This window comes from Tiliqua scincoides, chromosome 2 (assembly GCF_035046505.1).
Source record: "Tiliqua scincoides isolate rTilSci1 chromosome 2, rTilSci1.hap2, whole genome shotgun sequence".
Taxonomy (NCBI): domain Eukaryota; kingdom Metazoa; phylum Chordata; class Lepidosauria; order Squamata; family Scincidae; genus Tiliqua; species Tiliqua scincoides.
Genome location: NC_089822.1, coordinates 269,850,890 through 269,877,971, shown reverse-complemented (window position 1 = coordinate 269,877,971; position 27,082 = coordinate 269,850,890). Strand labels below are relative to the sequence as shown.

The 27,082-nt window shown below is 48.8% G+C and overlaps 1 protein-coding gene across 1 annotated transcript in view; it reads right to left on the bottom strand.

Moving 5' to 3' along the window:
- The window catches only part of LOC136639188 (zinc finger protein 721-like), a 117,059-nt gene that overhangs the window by 62,385 nt on the left and 27,592 nt on the right, over nucleotides 1-27,082 (bottom strand). Inside the window, exon 7 of the mRNA XM_066613192.1 lies at nucleotides 13,110-13,116. Within this exon, the coding sequence (XP_066469289.1) occupies nucleotides 13,110-13,116 (7 nt within the window). The remainder of the gene's footprint in view (nucleotides 1-13,109; nucleotides 13,117-27,082) is intronic.

The window sequence follows — 27,082 nt, the reverse complement described above, 5'->3', positions numbered from 1 at the left end:
CTGGAGTATGGCCAGCAACGGATCTAACGCTAAAACATAGAGGAGCGGGCTCAGTGGACATCCTTGGCATATCCCTGATTCTATGGGTGTGATTTTTCCCTTCCATCCGTTTACCTGTGGCATAACTGATGCCTGCTCATAGAAAGTTTTTATACAGTTTATGAAAACCTCTGGAACACCCTTTGCCATCAGCATTTGCCAGAGATACTTTCTGTTCATTCTGTCAAAGGCCTTAGATTGGTCCATTTGTAGAAGTATCCCTTTCCACTCTCCCTTCTCCACCATCTGAAAGATCTCTCTAACCAGAACTAAGGAATCGGTCATCTTCCCCCCTGGGACAGCACTAGTCTGGGTCTTCACAATCAACTTAGAAAGTCTGTCATTCTGGAAAGTCTGTCATTCAAAATCTTTGCTAAAATCCTACAGTCAATGTTTGTCAGAGTAATGGGCCTCCAGTTTTTAGGCAGAAAATGAATTACTAACTTCATTTTTCCTTCTCAGCCACTGACCAGTTTCTCCAGCTAGTCCTTATGGACAGAGAGTAGTCTGAGAGTCAGACAATGGTCAGCAAGGCTCAAATAAGGTGGTGAAATTCAGCCTTTGCTGAGCCTCTTTGCCTTCTTGGCCTCTGAAATCACCTTGCCCATCTTTGCATTTCCTGCCAACAGCACAAGTCCCTCCTAATCCTCCGCCAGTTTTTCAACCTTTGTTCCTGGATATGCCACTTCTTGTGATCTAGTTATCTCAAGTATCATTGGAAGCAACTAGCAATGACATCATGAACAGTTAGTTCCAGGTTAGGAGGCCAGATGTGACACCATAAACAGCGGTACGAGGCTCAAGGTGAGCGGGTGGGATTTTCAAGTGCATGAAAACCACATGATTCTCTAACTAACTAAACTGCAGTCTCACTGCTGGATGGCTGGTGTCCCTTGGAAGCTGCACACACAACTGGACAATCCCTCAAGTACCACAGGTGTATGCGTACCACCAGTTGAAAAATGCTTGTCTACAAGAATATCCCTTGCACAAAAAACCTCTTGCTCCCTTCTTAGTCTCTCTCTCTCTCACCTCCATGTTGTCATTCCTCCTTTCCACTTTTGTGTCTCCATCGCTCAGATCTCTGCTTCTTGGCTCTCTAGCAGCTCTGCTGTGGATCCCAGCAGAGCTCCAGAATGTGGCAGCAAGTCACCTTGAAGTCAGGAGGTCCAAGAACTAGGCCAGAGAACTGGCCAGGAACTCAACTGCAGAGAAGGAGCCAAGCAATTTCTCTTTCCCAATGAAGGTTGCCAGCATCCTCAGATTTCTTCCATTCCCAGACTGGTGGAACTCCAGGAATTAGTCTCATCAGAGGCAGAAGTCGAGTTGCTAAAGGTAACTTCTCTGGCTCAGAGCCTCTTGGCCTTGGTCGATGGCAGCTAGGGGAGCTGGGGGGGGGCAACACACCTACTGGCACCCAAGAGGCCTGACTCATAAATGATGCAGACATAATCCCATCTCTTCATCCTGTGACGTAGACTGGGAATTCTCCAGATCAGAAGCAATCCAGATGTGTATACCTGAGAACAAAACAGCTAATATTATAATGCCGTTGTACAAATCGATGGTAAGGCCACACCTGGAGTATTGTGTCCAGTTCTGGTTGCCGCAATTCAAAAAAGACATAGTGGAAATGGAAAAGGTGCAAAAGAGAGCGACTAAGATGATTACGGGGCTGGGGCACCTTCCTTATGAGGAAAGGCTAAGGTGTTTGGGCCTCTTCAGCCTAGAAAAGAGGCGCCTGAGGGGGGACATGATTGAGACATACAAAATTATGCAGGGGATGGACAGAGTGGATAGGGAGATGCTCTTTACACTCTCACATAATACCAGAACCAGGGGACATCCACTAAAATTGAGTGTTGGGCGGGTTAGGACAGACAAAAGAAAATATTTCTTTACTCAGCGTGTGGTCGGTCTGTGGAACTCTTTGCCACAGGATGTGGTGCTGGCGTCTAGCCTAGACACCTTTAAAAGGGGATTGGACAAGTTTCTGGAGGAAAAATCCATTACGGGGTACAAGCCATGATGTGTATGCGCAACCTCCTGATTTTAGAAATGGGCTATGTCAGAATGCCAGATGCAAGGGAGGGCACCAGGATGAGGTCTCTTGTTATCTGGTGTGCTCCCTGTGGCATTTGGTGGGCCGCTGTGAGATACAGGAAGTTGGACTAGATGGGCCCATGGCCTGATCCAGTGGGGCTGTTCTTATGTTCTTAACTACAATTCCCAGGAAGCCTTGCAGGTCTCTTGTTATCTGGTGTGCTCCCTGGGGCATTTGGTGGGCCGCTGTGAGACACAGGAAACTGGACTAGATGGGCCTATGGCCTGATCCAGTGGGGCTGTTCTTATGTTCTTATGAGGCCTGACTCATAAATGATGCAGACATAATCCCCTCTCTTCATCCTGTGACGTAGACTGGGAATTCTCCAGATCAGAAGCAATCCAGATGTGATACCTCTTAAGCCAACCTGTTTCTCTGTATTTCAAATCTTCAGTTTTCCTGTCTGCTAAGCATCCCCCTTCCTGCCAACGGTCCTCACTCTGCAGCTTTGCTGTCCATGTTCTCATTCAGCCTCAGCTGTTAGCATGCTTGAGAACATTCCGAGGTACAGAAAGCAGCCCAGCCAAATACCAGTGAGGCTTGCAGCAAACAGCCAGATTTAGCTTAGGTTGGCAACCTTCAGTCTCGAAAGACTATGGTGTAAGCCTACAGCACCTGGTATTCCCGGGCGGTCTCCCATCCAAGTACTAACCAGGTCTGACCTTGCTTAGCTTCCGAGATCAGACAAGATCGGGCATGTGCAGGGTAAGATTAAGATTGAGCTTACTGCAGGGGGTATCACAGCATGCAGGTGGGGGCCACAAACGGACCAGAGAAATGACACATTGAAATCACTTAGTGCAAAACACTGCTAAAATCACAGGCTAAACTTAGAGCATATAAACAGAAAGGGTTGAAGAGCTTTTCTAACTTGAAAATATGTGTCACTTTGATACAGATGGGATCAGTATAAATTCTTTTTAAAGTTCCCAGAAAAACAAGATTAGTTCAAGCTCTCCAGAAAGACATTTCCACACAGATACACTCAACTCCTGATCATTTTGCCAGCTGGACACCTGAGTGGGGCCTGAGCCAGGATGAGAAACGGAGTGAAAAGCCAGGAGGTGCATGTCGGGGGGGGGGGGGAATTCACAGCACGGATCTGGTGGGCTCCCTCTGCTCTCTTCTCACACGCCAAGAGGAGATCATGCTGCAGAAACCAAAAACAGGAGAGGGGAAAGTTCAGCCAGTGTGAAGGCATTAGAATCCTACAGTTGGGGGGTGCACAAATATCCCTCCAAGCTTCACAGCTGAGGCCCCAAACTGTGACCAATACCCAAAATGTGGCACAAGCAGAGCTGAAGCACTTCTGGAGGTTCCCCACCACTTGCAGCCTGCGCAACAACGTCGTTCAGGGGATGGCTCAAGCAAGCAAGTTATGCTGCATCTTTCAGGGGAAGGAAGCCATCTGACGGGGACACTAAGCACTTTGACCCAGAAGGGAATCCCTTCCAAGGCTCACATATGGCCATCATTCGTAACCTGAGCAGAACCCATATTCAAAGAAAGGGAGCAAACAGACTATCCAGATGAAACTAAAGTGGGCCAAAAGTGGCAGAAGCTCTTCTTATCCAATCTCCACCCCAATTCCTGTTACCTACAGGAAAGTTATCAAATTTGGCCCACAGAAAAGCAGAAGGACAGATTCGGAGGGAAAGGTCTTCTCCTCAAGATGGATGCTCCCCTCTTACCTCTAGCGGAGCTGTCGGAACCCGGATCGCTTGCTGCAGAGGGAGAAGAGAGACAGAGTGAGGGATGCTGCTCATCTTTAAATGTTCTGTGGTTACATCTGTCTCCCACCTTCCTCCAAGGAGCTCAGGGCAGTGGACAAGGGCCCTGCATGGCTCTTTTTTCCTAAAGTAAACAGCAGCTGCAGAGGAGACCTGGTCAAGATGGCCCTTCCCTCACAATTGCCACCTGCCCTGGGAGGGAAGCTGCCATCACCAGTGGGATCTTCCTTTCAAGAGTGTGAGGTGGAGATAAGGGCTTTGAACTGGGACTGTAGCAAGAGCAAAGTGTTTCAAGCACCCCCTCTAGATTTTGGCCCTGATCCCCCCACCCCAGCAACTATTTACCTTAGAGTAGCAAATCCACAGGGCCATACTGCATGTTTCATATAATATGCAGCTTAGACCCCAAAAGCCAAGAACCAGGACCCTCCCCACACACACGCTCTTGCGCAGGTCCAGTTTTGCATTTGGGCCCCGTCTTTCAACATCTGCAAACCACTTCAGATGGCAAAACACAAAGAAGTGAAGGAGGCATTTCAAATATCCTGCATCAGCAATAATACGGATCCATTGCACAAAAGCAAAACTCTTTCTCTGTTGCACAGCCAGTGTTTCATGAGTCCTCTAAAGGCAGAGAGGGACAGGCCACCTGGAGCCTCCACTGGAAGGGAGTTCCAGAGCCTACGAAAAGGCTCTACTCCAAGTGCTCAGCCACCAAGCCTCAGATGGAGCAGACACCTGGAGCAGAGCCTCCCCAGAGCACTTCAGTCCCTAAGACAGCCCAGGCACAGCAGTGCTTTAACCTTTGGGTTGGACTCAGAAAAATCAGGGGGCCCACGTTTCACCCTGCTCCCAGGGTTACACAATGTGCTCACCTCCAAACAAGTCTGGTCATCACATGCATGCACTCAAGCTCTCTCTCTCTCTCTCTCTCTCTCTCTCTCTCTCTCACACACACACACACACACACACACACACACACACAGTGTGTGCTTTTGAACTTCAGGACTCCCAAGAGGAAGGAGGTACTCACATGATGCTGCTTTCTCTGCACGTTTCTCTGCAGAGACAAAATCAAAAAGTCAGAGCTGGGAGGGACCTACAGAGGTCATCCAATCCCACCCCCCTGCAAAGAGGAAGGAATGAGAGATTTTTATCCCTTGGTAGCAGATGCTCCTCCAGTTTGTGGTTAACAATCTTTAGGGGAGGAGGTCCTGGAAGCTTCCCAGGCAACAGTTAGAGGAGGTCTGTCCTGGTATCAAGCCCCAACCTGCTAGGCTTCCCTGCAACTCTTGTCACCTCTGGACCTTTGCTCTGGAATGACCATGGACTGTGACTGAGATCAGCAGCCAAGGAAGTGAGCTGGGGGCTGCTTTGAGAGCACAGAACTGAAGAGCCTCTTGCCCTCATATTGAAAAGTACTGGAAAACATAACTGAACATCCATTCAAAGAAGAAAGAGATCTGAGAAACACTGAAGGAGCTTGAAACTGGGTAGGGAAAACATGCATAAAATACCCAGGATTGTCAGTGTCAATCCTGAGGGAATCTTCTACACAGGTGTACCCAGTGCTTTTTATGTTAAAAAAAAAAAAAAAAAAAGGTGCAGGAACTCACAACTTGTTAATCTTTATTTATTTTTAAACCATTTTTTTATCGGAGAAATAAGTAATAAGATACAACTAGACATAGTCAATAACTACACACACACACACACACACACACACACACACACACACACACACACACACACACACACGTCCATCCCCTGTGAGCTCCCTGATAGCAAAAGCACTCCTGCCACAGCTGGAGTGAAACATCCCATTTTTTTTAGGTGGAGGTGTTCCATTGGGCTATAGGAAACTCTCTCCATTGGGCTATAGGAAAGCCTATAGTTCAAGTGTTCAGAACTAATATATAAGGTCTTGAGCCCAGCTGGTGGCCATCAGCGCCTCAAGTATTAGTTCCAAACACTTTGAGCCTAAGAGCTCCTATGGCTCAATTGCTAAAGTGCTGGTCTGTGGAGGGGTTCAAATCCCTATGAGGAATAAAAAAAATTTCTTTTCAGGTGAGGAGGTGCTCCATGGCTGCAAAATATAAAGGTTGGTTGCCAGTTGCCAAAAGGGGGGCCAGTTGAGGCTGCAAAACTCCTCAAAGTTCAGTCCCAGGCAGGCTTTTTTAAGTCCTAAAAAAGAAAAAAAAATTATTCCGCATAGAGATTTGAACCCTCAGCCTCTGGCTCCACAAACCAGCACTCTAGCAATTGAGCCATAGGAGCTCTTAGGCTCAAAGTGTTTGGAACTAATATTTGAGGAGCTGATGGCCACCAGCTGGGCTCAAGACCTTATATATTAGTTCTGAACACTTGAACTATAGGCTTTCCTATAGCCCAATGGAGAGTGCTGGGCTGTGGACCAGAATGTTGGAGTTTCAAATCCCTCCCCAGTCAGCAGTGCAAAAAAAAAAAAAGAAAAAGAAAAAAAGGTGGAGCACGAGGTCAGAAGTTCAAATCCTCAGGGGGAAAAAAAGGTGCCGGAACGCCGTTCTGGTGCGTTCCATTACAAAAAAGCCCTGGGTGTACCAATGGGATATCCAACAAAGGGGAGAATGGACGGACGGACAGAATACACTGTCAATCTACACTGGATTGATCATTGCTGGGGTGGACATGACAAACCAGAGGCAGATCTGCCACATCTTTTTTGGACATGTCTCAGGATCATCCCATTTGAATTCTGGCACTGCAAAGCATCAGAGAGATGTCAGGTGCTGCCATCAAGACCCTGTAATTGTGCTTCTTGAAAATATAGTTTTGGAGCAATGGTCAAGAATGGACAGTCCATCTCTTAATTGCTGCCCTGTAGCTGGAAAATATAAACCATATATACCTTCCAGCTTCATGGCGTTTTAATTTCAGGATCTAATTTCACAGGTTCATCACAAAAGTATTACATTATTTACATCAAATACAAAGATCTTTCCTTCTAAAGCATGTGGGGGAATGAGATGGCTTTCAGAGGTATCTTCTGCTCTAGCATAAAATGTCATTTTGGGGGAGGGGAGAGTGAAGGGCACTGCCAGGCTTTGGGGTCTCCATTTCTAGCACGTCACCTCCATCTTTATCGCCATCCATTCCTATGGTGCCATTTTTGTACGAGATGCAAGACACAGAATGAGAAGCCGGTTCCCTGTCTCAGGGGTCCAAATCTGAACCCCATCACCAAACAAGGAACGCAACTGGCCCAAGAAATGCATTCAGAGAAACACTTACTGAGGACTGCGACAATCACAACCGCAAGCAGAAGAGCCGCCAGGACCCCAGAAACGATTCCCACAGCAGTGAGCCAAACAGGCACTGAGGCTGAAATGAAATTAACACATCTCTTCTCAGACTTGCTCTCCAAAGTCTTGGGCACACATTCCCAGAAACTGGAGATGGGGGCACTGAAGCTTTGACCTGAGGCATGCAAGCCATGGAGTTCATACAGTTTTGTGAGTTTGGGGCACTCTCCTGTCATTCATTCAGAGCAATAAAAGCAGATGTTTCTGCCTCTCACAGTTTATTCATCCACCCCCCTTGCTGGCAGCCCCATCCAAAATGGGGGTGCACTGGGAATTGCGGATGAGTTTCTTCTTTAACATACTCCTTGGGTGAAAATTCACCTCCCAGAAACTGGCCAGCAGTCCAGCCCCCTCCCCACAAAAACCCCTGAGGCCTCCCTCCCCCCCAGTCTCTCACCAGACTCCTCCACTGCCAAATCCAGAGGCTTCTCCAGCCCATCGTGTTCCACATGGCACCGGTAGTGGCTCCTCTCCTTGGGGTCAATCTCGATGCTGAGCCAAGTGTAGTAAGTTCCATCCACGTTGGGGCTGACAACCCCACGGAACGTGTCCCCTTCCCTGACCTCCCCATCCTTCCTCCAGGTAACATCAATCTCCCTGGGGTAGAAGCCGTGGGCCCGGCAGAGGAGGGTCTCCAAACCCTCGTGGCTGTCCTTGCGAGTCACCTTCACCACTGGGCGCTCTGTGGGAAAGTGGAATATCTTGGTTTTTGCTTGTTGGATATTGTAGTTTATCAGAAGGAAGAGACCCCCCATTTGTACTGTGACTCAACCCCCATATTCCAGAACTGGTCCCACCCAGGCAGCTTCCTCAGGAGATGCAGAGAGTGCAACCCAACTGGGAAAACTCTCCAAGATAATAACTAGCAGTTCTGGGACTGCCCAGTGAGCTCTTTTGGAGCTTTGGGGCAAATATCACAAGGCCTCCTCTGTAGAAGAAGAAGAATGTTTTATTACGGTCACTGACCAGTACAACCTCTGTAGCTGAATTGGTTCAGATCCTGCTAAACTGGAGAGTATCAAGTGAACATCACTCCAGGGATCAGGGCTTTCACTCCAAGGGAAGGATATTGAAACTATCACTATTAGCGGTTCCAGAACTATCACCTTTCCTGCATTTTCTTTCTTTTTATGAAGTGCAAGTCGTACATTAGCTGAGCAAACATGCACTGAAGAATGACCAGTACTCTTGTGCACTTTGACTGGCTCCTCTGAGGTTTGTCAGGGCAGCAGGGGAGGATAGCCCTTGCTTTCCCCGTAGCAGAGTGGCACGGGAGCGTAGGGAGATAGCACTGGAAGCAGACGGTCCCGAACAGAGCCAAAGAAGCAGACACAGGCCTGTTTGTTGCAGAAGCAGGTATTGGTAAGGAGCAGGCAGAAGAGTAGTCAGTCAGGCGGTCCAGGAGTCAGGGATACAGAGAGGCACAGTCACAATAAGCAGTCCAAGCCACAGAACAAACCAACAGCACAACACACAGAAACTCCACCACAGTAACCCATACTTGGTGTCTGTTCTTCTATACCGGTGTCTTATATATGGTGTCTGCCCCTTATATACTGGGGCCGGCCAATAAGAACAGGGCGACCTCATCCTCACAAGACAGTCTTGTGACCCTTTCTGATTGGCTGTCCAGTGGTGCATTGCACCACTCCACCATAGCCGACATGTCTCTGCACACATCTCCCCAGGTCACATGGCTCCCACCTAACAAGGTGCTTCTAATTGCTAATCACAAACATAGACAGTGCTGCTGTTCCTTTGTTTACATTTCATACCAGGCCTGGACATCAAGGCCCCTCCTGCCACATCCTGGCTTACAACAATTCAGGGCCTGGGATGCCAAAGGCCTGACAAGGTTTAAATTGGCCTCCACTGAAGAGCTACCGAGAGGAGAGGCAAGCCAGAGTCATAAACAGCCTGGTTGGCACTTGAGAACTAGAAATACTTCTTACAGGATGTCATACTGGAAGAAAAGAATATTCCATCTATCACAGGGCTCTCTGCACCTGCTCCAAGGCTCTCCTTACATGACATGGATCTTTTCTTCCCAATCTGCTTCCTGTCAGAAGGGGAAAGTTATTCTACAGAAGCTGAGATACATCAGTGGAAAGTATCTGAATTTTTGACCCAAAAGAGTGACAACCCTGCTCAACCTGGAAAAGAAAATACCTGCAGAGAAGAGAGGAAAAAATCACCTGTTTCCTTCCTCCTCCTCCACTTTCTGGAGTACCCAATTTAAGGTGGGGGGAAACCTTAACCTGCCAATCTTGGGAGATGGAGAGCCACCATGGGGAGGGGGTGTCCATCAGCTCAGAAGCAAACAGTACAAGGCAAATGGAACTTTCCAGATGCATGGAGGAGGGGTCTTTACTTTCCACATGCAGTATGACATTGTCCAGTCTAGCAAAAGAACTGCTTGTGTGACTCTGAGCATTGTGTTTCTTGCCATCCAGCATAAAAAGGCGGGAGGTTCCTGAAGTGGGAGAGTGGACTGTATCTAGAGGTGTTTGTTTTTGTTCATAACTAAATAAAAACACAAAACTCCACATTTTTCAAACACCTCTGTCCATAGCTAATGAATTAGTAACACGGAAATCGTGTATTCAGTTGTGAATAAAAACACAAAACATCACATTTTGCATTTTAATGCAACTTAAAAAAAATTGCACTGTCGTCAAACACCTCTAACTATATCACTTCATGCAAAAGACAGGGGAGAAGGACTGTTGGAGGATGTTTCAGTGCTGCTGTGAATACAAGATCCCAGTAGGACCATCTCAATCTCATACAGTGACTGGTGTTGATCGTTGTCCTAAAGTGTCGATATTTTGTGCATTTCTGGGTATGTTTTGTCTGTTTTCATATGTGAGAACCAGCTTAAAACTCAATAGCCCACTCTGTGTCATTCAGAGCTGAGATGCAAATTACAGACAGCTTGGTGGAGAGGAAATGCTAACCACTACTCCTTACTGTTCTGGATCAGCGTGTGGTCTCTGGCAGCCCCCTCTTGACCCTGACAATCATAAAAGCAAAATATATACAAACTGGGAATGTGAGTCCATTTCAGGGTGTGACAGGGCTACATTTAGGTCACTGTGGTAGTGAGATGAGAGCGTGGCTGCTCTCATCTTGCATGTGGACAGCCAGGCCAGGACAGTCTTCTTCCCCAAAGGCAGGCTCCATACTGGTTCTTGTTTTTAAAATATGGAATAATTTTCCATATGCAAGTAACAAGAAGGTCCAACAGTTCTGTCTCTGCTGCACCAGGCCTTTTATCTGGGGTAATTCTGAGCAATGCACTCTCCTCCCCCAGCTGGAGTCTGAACTGAGACAGACCCAAGGCTTCTCTCACCCGCTCTAAGTGCAGTTTGCTTCTCAGTCTGGGGATCCTACAAGGGAAGGGGCAGCATGAGGGAACTGCCCCCCTCCCTGCCATTTCCCCCCTCACCTTTCCTCAACAGAGTCTCCTTTCCGTACTCCAGGTACTTCCGCAACCACCAAGTGCAGGTCTCCTCCAGATCAACCTTATAGTCCTGCGATCGGGGCAAGTCAGCATCCCAGTTCCTCTTGGTCACTTGAGCCTCAGCACTGCCTGCGGTCCAGGTCAGGGTCTCCTTGTCAAAGGCGATGAAGTCCCTCCCATCATAGGCGTATTGGGCACGCCCCCGTTTCTGCCCATCCTCGCTCAGCTCACAACCCCACATGTACTGCAAGGTATGGAACCCTGAATGGGAGACACACGTGGGGGCGTCAGAGCTAAAGCAGGACCAGCCAATCCCCCACTCTCCCACCCCTTCCCTGTAGAGCAGACCCAGTCTGAGTCAAAGGCCACCTAAAGCAGCCCCCCTAAATCTCTCTCTCTCTCTCGTACCCCACCACCATTAATACTGCTGCCTCCTCACCCATACCAGACTGCTAGGCACTGGTGTAACTAAAAGGGGCAGGGGGAAGACTGCACCATGTGACACCACAGGGGGGGTAAACGACACTAGTTACCAAAATGGTACAAACTGTGGTTTGATGAATAATACCATCATGTTATGTATTACTTGATGTGCATTTTAATGCAGAATGTAATGAAACAAACCACACTGAAATATCTGCATTCTATCAAATGTTATCGCCAAATAACCAGGAAAGGAAAACACAACTGCCTTTTGAAGTAACAAGTGAATTTCTCTAACTTGAAAGGGACCAATGAGACTGCTTGTTCCAAGAGCCAATGAGGTGTTACTATAACACGGCAGGGAACCAGTCAGGTGTTAGTCTGAGTCAACACTCTTTCCATGGATCAGAGTTAATACTAAAACTCTTGTTCAGTGGTGGGTCATCAAGCTGGTCACTGGATTTTTGTTGGTTGCTGATTTGCTGGGTGACCTGGACTGCTCTATAGTAAAATAGTCACGTCCCAGCTGGGCACCCAGCGTGACGCGATGAGTCCACTCCTGGCAGCAAGGCCCTGGTGAGATCACCACAGTGTGGCCTGCAGTCTGATGGGACTGGCCATTGGGAGGTGGTGGCTGTATAGTCATGCATAGTGAGGCGGTGGGCCAAGAGGGAGGTTATGTGGTGGCCACATAAGAACAGCCCCACTGGATCAGGCCATAGGCCCATCTAGTCCAGCTTCCTGTATCTCACAGCGGCCCACCAAATCATTTGTCACAGACAGCTCAGAACCCATCAGCCTATATGTAAAGTTTTGATTTTTTGCCCCAATGTGCATGACTTTACACTTACTGACATTGAAGCGCATCTGCCATTTTGCTGCCCATTCTGCCAGTCTGGAGAGATCCTTCTGGAGTTCCTCACAAACAGTTCTGGTCTTCACCACTCGGAAAAGTTTAGTGTCGTCTGCAAACTTTGCCACTTCACTGCTCAACCCTGTCTCCAGATCATTTATGAAAAGGTTGAAAAGCACCGGTCCCAGGACAGATCCTTGGGGCACACCGCTTTTCACTTCGCTCCATTGTGAAAATTGCCCATTGACACCCACTCTCTGCTTCCTGGTCTTCAACCAGTTCTCAATCCATGAGAGGACCTGTCCTCTAATTCCCTAACTGTGGAGTTTTTTCAGTAGCCTTTGGTGAGGGACCGTGTCGAACGCCTTCTGAAACTCCAGATATATAATGTCCACGGGTTCTCCCACATCCACATGCCTGTTGACCTTTTCAAAGAATTCTATAAGGTTCGTGAGGCAAGACTTACCCTTACAGAAGCCATGCTGATTCTCCCTCAGCAAGGCCTGTTCACCTATGTGTTTTGAGATTCTATCTTTGATGAGGCATTCCACCATCTTACCCAGTATAGATGTTAGGCTGACCGGCCTATAGTTTCCCCTCTTTCCCCTTTTAAAGATCGGTGTGACATTTGCTATCCTCCAATCCTCTGGCACTGTGGCCGTTTTGAGGGACAAGTTGCATATTTTAGTCAAGACATCAGCAACTTCATTCTTCAATTCCTTAATAACTCTTGGGTGGATGCCATCAGGGCCCGGTGACTTATTGATCTTTAATTTATCAATGAGGTCTGAAACATCTTCTCTTTTAGCCTCTATCTGACTTACTTCCTTACTTCCTTACTTATGCCCAAGGTCTTCTGAAGACAGATGCAAAGAACTCATTTAATTTCTCTGCCATCTCTAAGTCTCCTTTTATCTCCCCTTTCCCTCCCTCGCCATCCAGAGTGCCAACCACTTCTCTGGCAGGTTTCCTGCTTCTAACATATTTGAGGAAGCTTTTATTAATCCCCTTAATGTTGCTGGCCATGCGTTCCTCATAGATTCACTTGGCCTCCCATATCACCTTCTTAAATTTCTTTTGCCACAGTTTATGTTCCTTTTTATTCTCTTCATTAGGGCAAGACTTCCATTTACGGAAGGGCTTCCTTGCCCTTCACAGCCTCTCTAACTTGGCTGGTTAGCCATGCGGGCACCCTCCTGGACTTAGTGGAGCCCTTCTTCCTTTGCGGTATACACTTCCGCTGGGCCTCTATTACTGTTGTTTTAAGCAGCCTCCATGCACTCTGGAGGGATTGGACTCTTTTTACCTTTGCTTTCAACCTCCTTCTAACCAGCCTCCTCATTTGAGGGAAGTCCGCCCATCGGAAGTCAAGGGTTTTTGTGAGAGATTTTCCTGGTATTCTTCCCCCAACATGCATGTTGAAACGGATCACAGCTTGATCGCTATTCCCCAATGGCTCCATAACATCGACATCTCTAACCAGGTCCCGTGTACCGCACAATATTAAATCCAGAGTCACCTGTCCTCTGGTGGGCTCCGTGACTAGCTGCTCTAAGCCAAAGTCATTAAGCATGTCAAGGAATCCGGTCTCCTTTTTGTGACTGGAACACAAATTGACCCAGTGGATGTGAGGATAATTGAAGTCCCCCATGATTACAACCCTGTCCCCCCTTGTCACCTCCCTGATCCGTTTCCTCATTTCAAGGTCCCCTTCCGATTTCTGGTCTGGAGGACGATAGTACGCCCCCAGTATTACATCGCTCCTCAGGCCTGGTAATTTAACCCACAGAGATTCTACAGTGAAGTCGGACCCACCTACAATCTCTACTATGCTGGATTCTATCCCTTCCTTAACATAAAGGGCCACCCCACCTCCAACACGCCCCTGCCTGTCCCTCCTGTAGAGTTTATAGCCCGGGATTGCAGTATCCCACTGATTCTCCGCATTCCACCAGGTTTCCGTTATGTCCACTATGTCAATGTTTTCCATTGGGAGGGAAGGAGGGAGATTATGTGGTGGCCACATCTTCAACTAGCTGCTAGGGCTGGCCGTTCTCCCACAGGGCCTTCTGGGGCAACTTCCAACCCTGACGTGGGAGGCCGTCAGGGTTCTTGGTGGCCAGCCACCAAGGCCAGTGACCTCCCTTCCACCCCTGTGAGCTGAGGGAGGAAGAAAAGGGTGCCTGAATCCTCTCCCCCTGGGCTTTGTCTTAGGCCATTCCAACCCAGTTCCCTGGTTCTGGTGTTATATGAGAGGGAAAAGAGTACAAACTAATTACACACTGGGTGAAGAAATATTTTCTTCTGTCTGTCCTAACTCTCCCAACACTCAATTTTAGTGGATGTCCCCTGGTTCTGGTGTTATGAAAGAGGGAAAAGAGCATCTCTCTATCCACTCTGTCCATCCCCTGCATAATTTTGTATGTCTCAGTCATGTCCCCCCTCAGGCGCCTCTTTTCTAGGCTGAAGAGGCCCAAACGCCGTAGCTTTTCCTCATAAGGAAGGTGCCCCAGCCCAGTAATCATCTTAGTCGCTCTCTTTTGCACCTTTTCCATTTCCGCCATGTCCTTTTTGAGATGCAGCTATCAGAACTGGACGCAATACTCCAGGTGTGGCCTTACCATTGATTTGTACAGCGGCGTTATAATATTAGCCATCTTATTCTCAATCCTAAAGGATCTCCTCTATGGTGAACAAGTGCAAGGAAAGCGCCCTACAGGTAGACCACAGCTGCGATACAAGGACATCTGCAAGAGGGATCTGAAGGCCTTAGGAGTGGACCTCAACAGGTGGGAAAGCCTGGCCTCTGAGCAGCCCGCTTGGAGGCAGACTGTGCAGCATGGCCTTTCCCAGTTTGAAGAGACACTTGGCCAACAGTCTGAGGCTAAGAGGCAAAGAAGGAAGGCCCACAGCCAGGGAGACAGACCAGGGACAGACTGCACTTGCTCCCGGTGTGGAAGGGACTGTCACTACCGAATCGGCCTTTTCAGCCACACTAGACGCTGTTCCAGAACCACCTTTCAGAGTGCGATACCAGAGTCTTTCGAGACTGAAGGTTGCCAACATTCTCAATGTCTTTCGTAATGATTCCAGGCATGGAATTAGCCGTCTTCACTGGCACATTGGGTCGACACTTCCCTCTACCTGTCCGCCACCACCCCAAGATCCCTCTCCTGATCTGTCACAGACAGTGACTGATGTCCCTTCCTGCAGAAGCAGGTGTGGGGGGAGTTCCTGCTGCAGCTCCCCCTCTTCCACTCACCTGTGCTCTGGTTGTAAAGATTCTGCACAGACACGAGGTTAGTTTGGAGAACCAGATCAGTGTTCTGTGCTTTCCGTAGATGCATGTGCCAGATCTGGGGTTCCTCCTTCTCCATTGTGCTAAACCAAGGCACTTTAGGCATAATCCTCTTCCCGTTGCTATCGTAGGCACCAAAGAGCTGGCCATCCACATACCCCACAGCGACGTACTGGGGCAGGCCCGGAGTGGGCTTGGACACCTCCATGAAGAAATACCGTGCAGAGTGGGAGGTGGAAGAGAAGCCTGGAAAGAGAGGGGGCAGAGTCAGGAGGCCTCCAACTGCTCCAAAGTCCTGCTGCAGTCCTGGGTCAGCCCTCCTGGAGGACACCTGGCAGGGGTGGGTGGCAGGTGCCTGGAGAAGACCCGAGGGAGGACGACACGAAGCCGCTGTGGGGAGGCATCTGCAGCAGCAAAAGAGCGCGGGAGAAAGGAGGGCTCGGCGGTGGGGCGTCAGGCGAGCGGCAGGAGACCGGAGCGCCCTTGCAGGGCTGGGCTGGGAGCCAGGCGAAGAGGGGGCGCCCTGCAAAGCGCTCCGGGCTGCCCGCGGGGCTCAGGCCCTGCCCCCGCCAGCACTCACCGCAGCAGCCCCCGCCCTGCAGGAGGAGCAGCGCGCCCAGCAGCCAGGCGGCCCGCCCCATCCCCATCTCTCGCGCGGCGCTGGAGACGCCCGTCCAGCCCTTCGGAGCAGGAGCGGGCTGGAATCTTCGGCCAGTGGGGCGAAGGCCCGTGGCCCGAGCGCCGAGGGGAGCGCTGGCCGCGGGGGAGCGCTTCCCGCGAAAGCGAAAGCGCGGGGCTGCCCTCCGCGCCCCCTGCCGCGGCAGCAGTCCGGGAAGGGCGCGGCTGCGGGGAGGTCCGCGTGGCCGAGGGGGGCTCAGTGCAGCCCAGCGCACCCCCCTCCTCAGCTGGCCTTCTGCAACCTGAAGGCATCTCCAAGAGCCCCGGTGCCCGGACAGCGTCCTCCTTTGCAGCCTGCGTCCTGGAAAGCGTCCTCCTTGGCCCTGTGAGCAGCCCAGAGCCTTCCAGGAATCCATAAATTCGAGGTCATATCCTGTAGTTTCACATTCAACAATAAGTCATAGTGTTTAAATTAACTTCATGAAATCCACAGACAAGTGTTTTTAACTTTCATTTTGGCATGTCCTACACTTTCCCTACAAGTTGGGGCGCCCTGTCCTCTGCTCACCCTGTGCCTCCTGGTCCAGCCCCTGGGGTAACCCACTTCTAACATCAGGACGTTGCACGTACACATCATGGCTTGCAACCCGTGATGGACTTTTCCTCCAGAAATTTGTCCAATAAGAGCATCAGAAGAGCCCCACTGGATCAGGCCATAGACCCATCTAGTCCAGCTTCCTGTATCTCACAGCGGCCCACCAAATGCCCCAGGGAGCACACCAGATAACAAGAGACCTCATCCTGGTGCCCTCCCTTGCATCTGGCATTCTGACATAACCCATTTCTAAAATCAGGAGGTTGCGCATACACATCATGGCTTGTAACCCATAATGGATTTTTCCTCCAGAAACTTGTCCAATCCCCTTTTAAAGGCGTCTAGGCCAGACACCATCACCACATCCTGTGGCAAGGAGTTCCACAGACCGACCACATGCTGAGTAAAGAAATATTTTCTTCTGTCTGTCCTAACCCGCCCAAGACTCAATTTTAGTGGATGTCCCCTGGTTCTGGTATTATGTGAGAGTGTAAAGAGCATCTCCCTATCCACTCTGTCCATCCCCTGCATAATTTTGTATGTCTCAGTCATGTCCCCCCTCAGGCGCCTCTTTTCTAGGCTGAAGAGGCCCAAACGCCGTAGCTTTTCCTCATAAGGAAGGTGCCCCAGCCCAGTAATCATCTTAGTCGCTCTCTTTTGCACCTTTTCCATTTCCACTATGTCTTTTTTGAGATGCGGCCACCAGAACTGGACACAATACTCCAAGTGTGGCCTTACCATAGATTTGTACAACGGCATTATAATACTAGCCGTTTTGTTCTCAATACCCTTCCTAATGATCCCAAGCATAGAATTGGCCTTCTTCACTGCCGCCACACATTGGGTCACACTTTCATTGACCTGTCCACCACCACCCCAAGATCTCTCTCCTGATCTGTCACAGACAGCTCAGAACCCATCAGCCTATATCTAAAGTTTGGATTTTTTGCCCCAATGTGCAGGACTTTACACTTACTGACATTGAAGCGCATCTGCCATTTTGCTGCCCATTCTGCCAGTCTGGAGAGATCCTTCTGGAGCTCCTCACAATCACTTCTGATCTTTACCACTCGGAAAAGTTTGGTGTCGTCTGCAAACTTAGCCACTTCACTGCTCAACCCTGAACACAAATTGACCCAGTGGATGTGAGGATAATTGAAGTCCCCCATGATTGCAACCCTGTCCCTCCTTGTCACCTCCCTGATCTGTTTCCTCATTTCAAGGTCCCCTTCCTATTTCTGGTCTGGAGGATGATAGTACTCCCCCAGTATTACATCGCTCCTCAGGCCTGGTAATTTAACCCACAGAGATTCTATGGTAGAGTCAGACCCACCTTCAATCTCTACTTCGCTGGATTCTATCCCTTCCTTAACATAAAGGGCCACCCCACCTCCAACACGCCCCTGCCTGTCCCTCCTGTAGAATTTATAGCCCGGGATTGAGGTATCCCACTGATTCTCCACATTCCACCAGGTTTCTGTTATGCCCACTATGTCAATGTTTTCCCTGGTCACCAGACATTCCAGTTCTCCCATCTTTGCTTGGAGACTTTGGGCATTCGCATAAAAGCATTTGTACACAGAATGCCCCAGGGTGGGCTGCTTATTTGCTCCTTTGTCCCCGCATCCTCTCACTGTGCCAAACCGTCTATCACATCCCATCACGCTACCTTTCCCAATTTCTTCTCCTACTCTGCCTTTGTCTTGTTGTTCTCTAACCTCCCCATCCTCGTCCCATAGGGATGAGGAGTCCCGAACCGGATGCCCCTCGGCTCCTGTTGGCCTTCCCCCAGGGATCAGTTTAAAAGCTGCTCTGCCACCTTTTTAATGTTATGTGCCAGCAGTCTGGTTCCATTCTGGTTCAAGTGAAGCCCGTCCCTCTTATACAGGCCCCGCTTGTCCCGAAACGTTCCCCAGTGCCTAACAAATCTAAACCCCTCCTCCCTACACCATCGTCTCATCCACGCATTGAGACCCCTGATCTCCGCCTGCCTAGCTGGCCCCACGCGTGGAACAGGTAGCACTTCAGAGAACGCTACCTTTGAGGTCCTGGCTTTCCGCTTCCTACCTACCTATCTTCAGCTTCTCTGTTTGCTAAGCATCCCCTCTTCCTGCCAACGGTCCCCGTGCCCTCACACTGAACCTGTGCTGTCCATGTTCTCATTCATCCTCAGATGTTAGAATGTTTATGAACATTCCATGGCATCAAAGCAGCCCAGCCAAACACCAAAGATGCTTGCAGCACGCAGGCAATGGTCGGATTTTGCTTACTCCGCATATAATATACCTAGAGCAATTTTCAATTGTATATATGTGTGTAATTCAATTTGGGTGGTAAGAGATTAAGGCTGCAAGCCTATCCACACTTTCCTGGGAGTAAGCTCCATTAACTATAATGGGACTTACTTCTGAGTAGACAGGCATAGGATTGAGCCTTAGTGCAAATCACTGCTAAAGTCACAGTGTAAACTTAGTGCAAATCAAAGAACATTGTCCCATTAAAAAGGTTTTTATCTGCAAATATGAGTCACTTTCCCCATCAACAGATATGCTTCTCATAGTCCCCTGAAAATCAAGATGATTTTGCCAGAAAGATATTTCCACACAGATATGCCCAAATCCAGATCATTTTGCCAGCTGTACACTTGAGTGAAGCCTGAGCCAGGATAAGGTTGCCTGAGAAATGGAGTGAAAGACTGGCAGGCAGGGGGCAGCGCAGGGTTCACAGCATGACTGATGGGCTCCCTCTGCTCTTTTCTGACATGCCAAGAGGACATCAAGCTGCAGAATCCAAAAATAGAAGAGGGAAAAGTTCAGCCCACATCACTGAGGGTCTGGTGTGATGGGAATAGAATCCTATGGGGGGGGGGGAGACACAAATTTTGACCTTCCAGGCTTCACAACTGAGGCCCTGTCCTGTGATCAATACCCAAAATGTGCCAGAAGCAGAGCTCAGGTGCGTCTGGAGGTGCCCCCCCACTTGGTAGATCCTGCACAGCAAAGGTTTCCAGAGGGTGGCTCAAGCAAGCAAGCCAAGCAAGCAAGCGACCCTTCATCACCCTTCAGGGACACTAAGCAGTTTGACCAGAAGAGAATCCCTTCCCAAGTCCCACATATGGCTCTCATTTACAACCTGAGCAGAACCCAAAACAGAGACCTTCCAACAGCTTAGATCAGGAGTGTCCAAAGTTTTTGGCAGGAGAGCCACATCATCTCTCTGACACTGTCGGGGGCCAGGGAGGGAAAAATAATTAATTTACATTTAAAATTTAATTTACATTTAAAATTATAAATGGATATATTAAAGATGAACTTATATGAATGAATGAAGGTCTTGCAATAGCTCAAGGCCTACAAAAGGCCTTGCACAAAGCAAGGCTGGCCTTTCCTTTGCTGCCGCTACTGCATCAGAGATGTGAAACAGCAAGCAGTGGAGGGAGCCCTCATCCCACAGCTCACGCGAGAGGTCAAACAGTCACCCTCATTTGGGCCCCTCCTTTCAACATCTGAAAACCACTTCAGATGGAAAACACACAGAAGTGAAGGAGGCATTTCAAATATCCTGCATCAGCAATAATACTGATCCACTGCAAAAAAAGCAAAAACTCTTCCTCTGTTGCTCAAGACTGAAGCACAGCCAGAGTTTCATGAGTCCTCTAAAGGCAGAGAGGGACAGGCCACCTGGAGCCTCCACTGGAAGGGAGTTCCAGAGCCTACAAAAGGCTCTACTCCAAGAGCTCACCCACCAAGCCTCAGATGGAGCAAACACCTGGAGCAGAGCCTCCCCAGAGCACTTCAGTCCCTAAGACAGCCCAGGCACAGCAGTGCTTTAACCTTTGGGTTGGACTCAGAAAAATCAGGGGGCCCACGTTTCACCCTGCACCCAGGGTTACACAATGTGCTCACCTCCAAACAAGTCTGATCATCACATGCATGCACTCAAGCTCTCTCTCTCTCTCTCTCTGAAGGAAGCAGCAATTCAGGGTGACAGGTAAGCAAAAGGGCCAAGCATCATATGCCACATTCCATCTTTCCTCATCCATTTGGCTGCTTTTCTAAGCAACTGAGGGGCAGAGAGAATGAGGAGAGGGCAGATGGATGGATGAAAAATGAAACTGACCAGATGATGAGGGAAGGTATATAACAGGTGTGACAAACTTATTTCATACAGGGGGCCGAAGTTAGCATTCATGACTCTCGCTGAGGGCTGGAAATGACATCATTAAGCAGGTGATGGCCAGAAATAAGCACTTGGTTCTCACACAGAAACTCATTAGCTGCAAATGATAGAAGAGAAAATGTGCAACTCTGGTTCATAATTTCAAGATATGAGAGAACCAAATTGTCAAGCTGGGACAGCCCAATTATAACAGGGACCAAATAAATTGCTTCCAGGGACCATATTTGGCCCGCGGGCCTTATGTTTGGCACCCTGGTATCCAAGAACTTGGGCTGAATAGTCCAGGAGCAGTTCCTCCACCCAATCCACCCATCCCACACTCCTGTTGCTGCTCCATTCTGCACTCCCCTCACCCCCACCGATCTCCCCTCCCAACTTACTTCTGATGACACCGTCTTTGTGCTGCTCTGGAGTAAGCAGGAAGGCTCTGGCCTCCCCATTTTGCACACTGCCAGAGCGCCTTTTACAACTGGCACCAACTGCTTTATGGCAGGAGAGAAGCGCTACCAGCAGCCAGTGATTGGGCTGTTAATCTTATTCACGGGGGGTCAAAGTTAGCGCACAAGCCAGATTTCAATAATGTGGCCCAAAAAGATAAAAGGAGTTCCACCAATGAGCTGGAACTCATGTGGCCCACTCACTTTCCTAAGTTGTCCAGCATTGATATAGAAATATTTCTAAATGGTACACATAAATATGTACATGCCTGTAAGTGCCTAAAGATAATTAGGGTTTGCACTGAAATCGAGGCAGCCTCCTCCCTCCAACAAAAAGTTCACAAAGTGGTTTACAGAGAAAAATCAAATAACTAATGGTTCCCTGTCCCAAAAGGGCTCACAATCTAAAAAGATGCAAAAGCAGCAGCAGGCAGCCACTAGAACAGACACTGCTGGGGTGAGGAGGGCCAGTTACTCTCCCCCTGCTAAATAAAAGAGGAGCGCCCACTTACCCAGTCAGCAGGTAGCTGAGTTTGCAGACGACACCAAAATTTTCCGAGTGGTGAAGACCAGGAGAGATTGTGAGGAGAAGGATCCAGAAGGATCTCTCCAAACTGGCAGAAAGGGCAGCAAAATGGCAGGTGCTTTTCAATGTAAGTTGAAATGCACCTGCCATTAGGGCCAAAGCTCATTAGGGCCGAAAACCAAAACTTCACATAGAGGCTAATGGGTTCTGAGCTGTTTGTTCTCTTCCCTCAGAGCTGCATTGCCTTTATGTCAGTGCTGGAAAACACTGACACAAGGGGTTAGGATTGCACCCTTAGTCACTCTCTTTTGCACCTTTTCCATTTCCACTATGTCTTTTTTGAGATGCAGCGACCAGAACTGGACACAATACTCCAGGTGTGGCCTTACCATCGATTTGTACAATGGCATTATAATACTAGCCGTTTTGTTCTCAATTCTTTTTCTAATCATCCCCAGCATAGAATTGGCCTTCTTCACTGCCGTCGCACATTGGGGCAACACTCTCATCGAGCTGTCCACCATCACCCCAAGATCCCTCTCCTCATCTGTCACAGACATAAAAACATAAGAACAGCCCCACTGGATCAGGCCATAGGCCCATCTAGTCCAGCTTCCTGTATCTCACAGCGGCCCACCAAATGCCCCAGGGATCATTATCAGGCGGGAGGACGATCCATGGAGCTGAGCTCCGCAGGATCCAGGGCGCTCGTGGAGGGCTGCTTGCTCTACACAAGCGCCTTTACCTTTTGGCCAGCAGTAATTGAGTAGCCCCATTGCAGGGCTGCTTACCTTACTCGGGGGAAGGGGACAAACGTCCCCTTCTCCCAAGGAGCCTTCCACAGTAGCGCGGGAGGTGCAGGATTCGGTGGTAGCCCTTTTCTGTGCCGCCAAGCCTGGGCGCTCCGGGCAGCTCAGGATTCGGCTGTAAATGGTTTATAGGAGAGTACATAGGGGAAGATCAAAATGGCTTCATGCATGGAAGGTGGATGGCGGATGTGATGAGAAGAGAACACAACTTGATGTATATAGCAAAAGAATTAAAATTAAAAGCAGGGATTTTGGCCTTGGATATCTTTAAAACTTTAGATTCTGTGGAACGGTTACCCTTAATTGGAGGAATTAGGATTTGGTACCCATTTCAACAATGTAATTGAACAGCTATACACTGATAACGTGGCTATGGTACTTGTTTACCATATGATTATGGAATCATTGTTTACGATTATGGAATCAGCCTTTTCAGCCACACTAGATGCTGTTCCAGAACCACCATTCAGAGCGCAATACCTGATACTCGAGACTGAAGGTTGCCAACAAGACTGGTACTTGTGAATGATGGAGTAACGGGTAATAATCTAGGCCGAGGAACAAGACAGGGATGCCCCTTATCTCCATGTTTATTTGCTATGGCCAGGGCTTTTTTTTCTAATGGAATGCAACGGAACTGCGTTCCGGCACCTTTTTAAGCAGTCCCCTGCAGCGCCGTGGGTCTTGTTGCTAAAAGGTTTGGGACCACTGCCATGGGTCATCAGCAAACAGGATGGATGGATGGATGTTGGGGGGGAAGCCAACAGGACTTGGCACCAACTTCTGGCTTCCCTACCCAGAAGCTGCACTGGGCTCCATCTCCCTCCCTCCTTCCCTCCCTCTCAGGAGTCCGGGTCCCCCTGCACCAAAGCCCCCCTGGAGAGGGGCTCTGCCTGCAGCCCACCTCCCCCTGGAGGGGCCCCGGAGGGCAGCGTGCCTCTCCAGGGACCTTCCCTCCCAGGCACTGACCTCTGCCTGCGGAGCTGGTCCCGGATCGGGCTCCCTGCCCTGTGCTTGGAAGGAGGAAGCGAGCGGGGCGTGCGGCAGAGAGCTCTCCAAGGGGGCCCGGAACGGCGCTTCCTCCTCCCGCTGTGCTGCCTCCGCTCTAGTCCTATCCGGGATCCTCCCTCTGAGGTGCTGGGTCATCTGCTGGTGGCTGGGCTGCCCTCCCAGGCAGGTCTGGGGGGCAAACAAGGGCTCCCTCCCTCCAGATTTAACCAGGAAGAGACAAGGGGGGAGAGGAAAGACCTCTTGGAGCCCAATCTAGGCATGTCTACTCAGAAGTAAGCCCCATAAATGCCAATGGGGCTTACTCCCAGGAAAGTGAGCATAGGACTGCAGCCTGTGGCTTTTCCTCTCCCCCCACAGCAATGAGATGCTCAGAAGGGAGATCTAATTCACTCCAGGTGGAAGGGCTTGGTTGCAAAGGGGTGGCTTTATAACAGCCACAATCTGCCCCCCAAAAGTGGGGATGAAATCATCATCACAATAGTGGGGTGGGTGGGGGGCAGCCAGGATGGTGTATGGGAGTTGGACCTAGCCAGGCTGACCTGATGTTAGAACCCCAAAAGAGGACCAGGCACCCCAAAAAGTAGGATATCCAAGAAAAATATAGCACATGACCAAATAAAAGCTAAAAACACTCATGGGGCACAATCCTAGCCAGGTCTACTCAGAAGTAAGTCCTATTTTGTTCAATGGGGCCTACTCTCAGGAAAGTGTGGCTAGGGTTGCAGCCTAACCACACATTCCTGCGGTTAATTTCAACACTAGATTACTTGTGAATTAAATTTAAAACTATATTACATAGAATTTATTAAGGAGAAGAAGGCTATGAGCTAACTACAGGGTCACTGAAGTTCCTTTCCAGGACACAAGGCTTAAAAAGAGGACATGTCCTGGAAAAAGAGGACATCTGGTTACCCTGGACTTAGACCTGGAAGATCCAGTTTTAAATCCCTGCTCAGCCCTGAAGCTGCCTGGGTGAGCTTGGGCCAGTCAATCACTGTCTCTGAACCTCACAGGGTTGTTGCGAGGGCAAAAGCAACAGAGGAGCTAAGTACACCACCCTGGGCTCCTTGGAAGAAGGGCAGTATGATAACTATTTTATTTTGGACCTTCTTGTCCATCCAAGACACCAAGGGTGGCATGCGCGATTGTAGACTTACAACTACCTTGTGCAAGGACGGCCCATCCACAAGGTGGACTAAGGCAGCCACCTCAGGCACTGTGTGGTAGAGGCTGCTGCTTCCAATCCTCCCCCCCCCCCCACTTGCTGGCTTTTAAATAGAAGAGGGAAGAGAGTGGAAGAGAATGGAAGGCATGCAGAGTGGTAGGTTCCTCAGAGACACTCTAGCCTATCACTCACCTGTCCTTTCCTCTGCACTTCCTTTTCTGCTCGTTCCCCATTTCCTTTTCAAATCTAGGAAGTCCAATGGGAGGAGCAGTGGCACTTTTTCATACCACTGGATAAAGGGCCACTATAAAAGCACATCCCATTTCATATCCCTGAGGATCATGGGATGGTCCTGACTCATTTGAAAAGAGTAAAGAAGTACCTTGCAAAAATAATAAGCAGCCTGAGTGCTTACTGTGGGTTACACAACACAACTGACGTGTGTGTGGGTGTGTGTGTATAGTTATTGACTGCTTGCGAAAGGTAAATAAATTCTTTATTTTAAAAAATGATTGGTGAATAGAAAATGTTTTTTAAAAATAAATAAATAAATAAAAGATTAACAAGTTGTGAGTTCCTGCACCTTTTTTTTTATTTTACAAAAAAAGCACTGGTTATGGCTATCGAATTATTAGCAAATGTAATAAGGAAGGATATAGAAATAAAAGGTATAGACTATACAGAAACAACTAAGATTAGTTTATTGGCAGATGATACCTTACTTACATTGGAAGACCCATTAAAGTCAACTGAGAGGATTAAAAAGCATTTAATGATATTTGGAGAAATAACTGGGTTACAGGTGAATGGGAATAAATCAGATTGTATGGTGATAAATCATGAGAAGGAAGAAGAAGGAATATTGAAAGGAAAATTTGAAGGGAAACTGAATAAGAATATAAAATATCTTGGAATAAACATTGAGTGGAATTTCCAAGATACAATAAAAGCAAATTTAGAAAAAGTTTAAAAAGAGATTAAAGAGAAAATGAAGGACTATCAAAAATTAAAATTATCATAGTTTGGGAGAATTGCACTTTGTAAAATGAAAATACCTAAAATTAATTTTATATTTTGAATGTTACCCTTAAAGATGGGTGACAAAGAATGGCAGAATATGATTAATTCCTTTTGTAGTGGTAATAAAAGACCGAGAATAAGTAAGAATTTATGGTATTCATCTCAAAAAGGAGGAGGACTAGGACTGCCAAATTTAAAGCTATACTATGCAGCAAATCAATTGAGACATGTGCCTGAAATTATTATGAATAGTAATAAGCTAATTTGGATTAATTGGGAGTTAGGTAATAGTTTAGGAGAGATGGAAAGCTATTTTTTAAAAGAGAAGAATAAGGAATTACAGCCCAATTCTATCCACACTTTCCTGCGAGTAAACCCTATTGATTCTAATGGTACTTGCTTCTGAGTAAACATGCATAGGATTGGGCTGTTAGCAAAATTATGAATACTTTCTTACAAAGTTTGATGTATTGTTGGATGAGTTATAGGGCTATGATCTCTCCCACCGTTGGAAGCAGCCCCTGGCGTCATGCCCTACGCCAATCGAGCAAAGACTTATAACCGGTAACTGCTGCTTCCCGTGTTGTGCTGACGCCGTATGGCGAAGTTGGAGTGTCCTCTCCAGTGCGCGAAGCCTGGGCAAAGAAGGTATGGAGGATAGGCTGTTACCCATGCAGCAAATCCCCCCTCTCCACGTCGCTGAAATGGTCCAATGGAAAGGCAGAGGCCAATATGGTTGGTTCCAGCGGCGTCGCAGGAGTTGCCAGAACGTGACTGTGTTCAGCCATGAACTGCCTCAGGGACTCCAGCTCCTGATTTTGCCTCGAGGTTGACTCCTGAAGCCTTTTCCACAACTGGATGTAGCCACAAGGCAGTGGAGGTTTGGGGTCAGAGTTTTCCTTCTCTTAGATGGAAACCCCTCTCGTGCCCCTCCCCCTGCATCCCGTCTGCCCCACCACTGCTCCCTGTTCAACTTCCTGATACACACAAACCCCTCTCCTGCCCCTCCCCCCTGCGTCCCGTCTGCCCCACCACTGCTCCCTTTTCAACTTCCTGATACACACAAACCCCTCTCCTGCCCCTCCCCCCTGCGTCCCGTCTGCCTCACCACTGCTCCCTGTTCAACTTCCTGATACACACAAACCCCTCTCCTGCCCCTCCCCCCTGCGTCCCGTCTGCCCCACCACTGCTCCCTGTTCAACTTCCTGATACACACAAACCCCTCTCCTGCCCCTCCCCCCTGCGTCCCGTCTGCCTCACCACTGCTCCCTGTTCAACTTCCTGATACACACAAACCCCTCTCCTGCCCCTCCCCCCTGCGTCCCGTCTGCCCCACCACTGCTCCCTGTTCAACTTCCTGATAGCCACAAACCCCTCTCTTGCCCCTCCCCCTGCATCCTGTCTGCCTCACCACTGCTCCCTGTTCAACTTCCTGATACACACAAAAAATTGCATCTCATTGGGCAGCTAC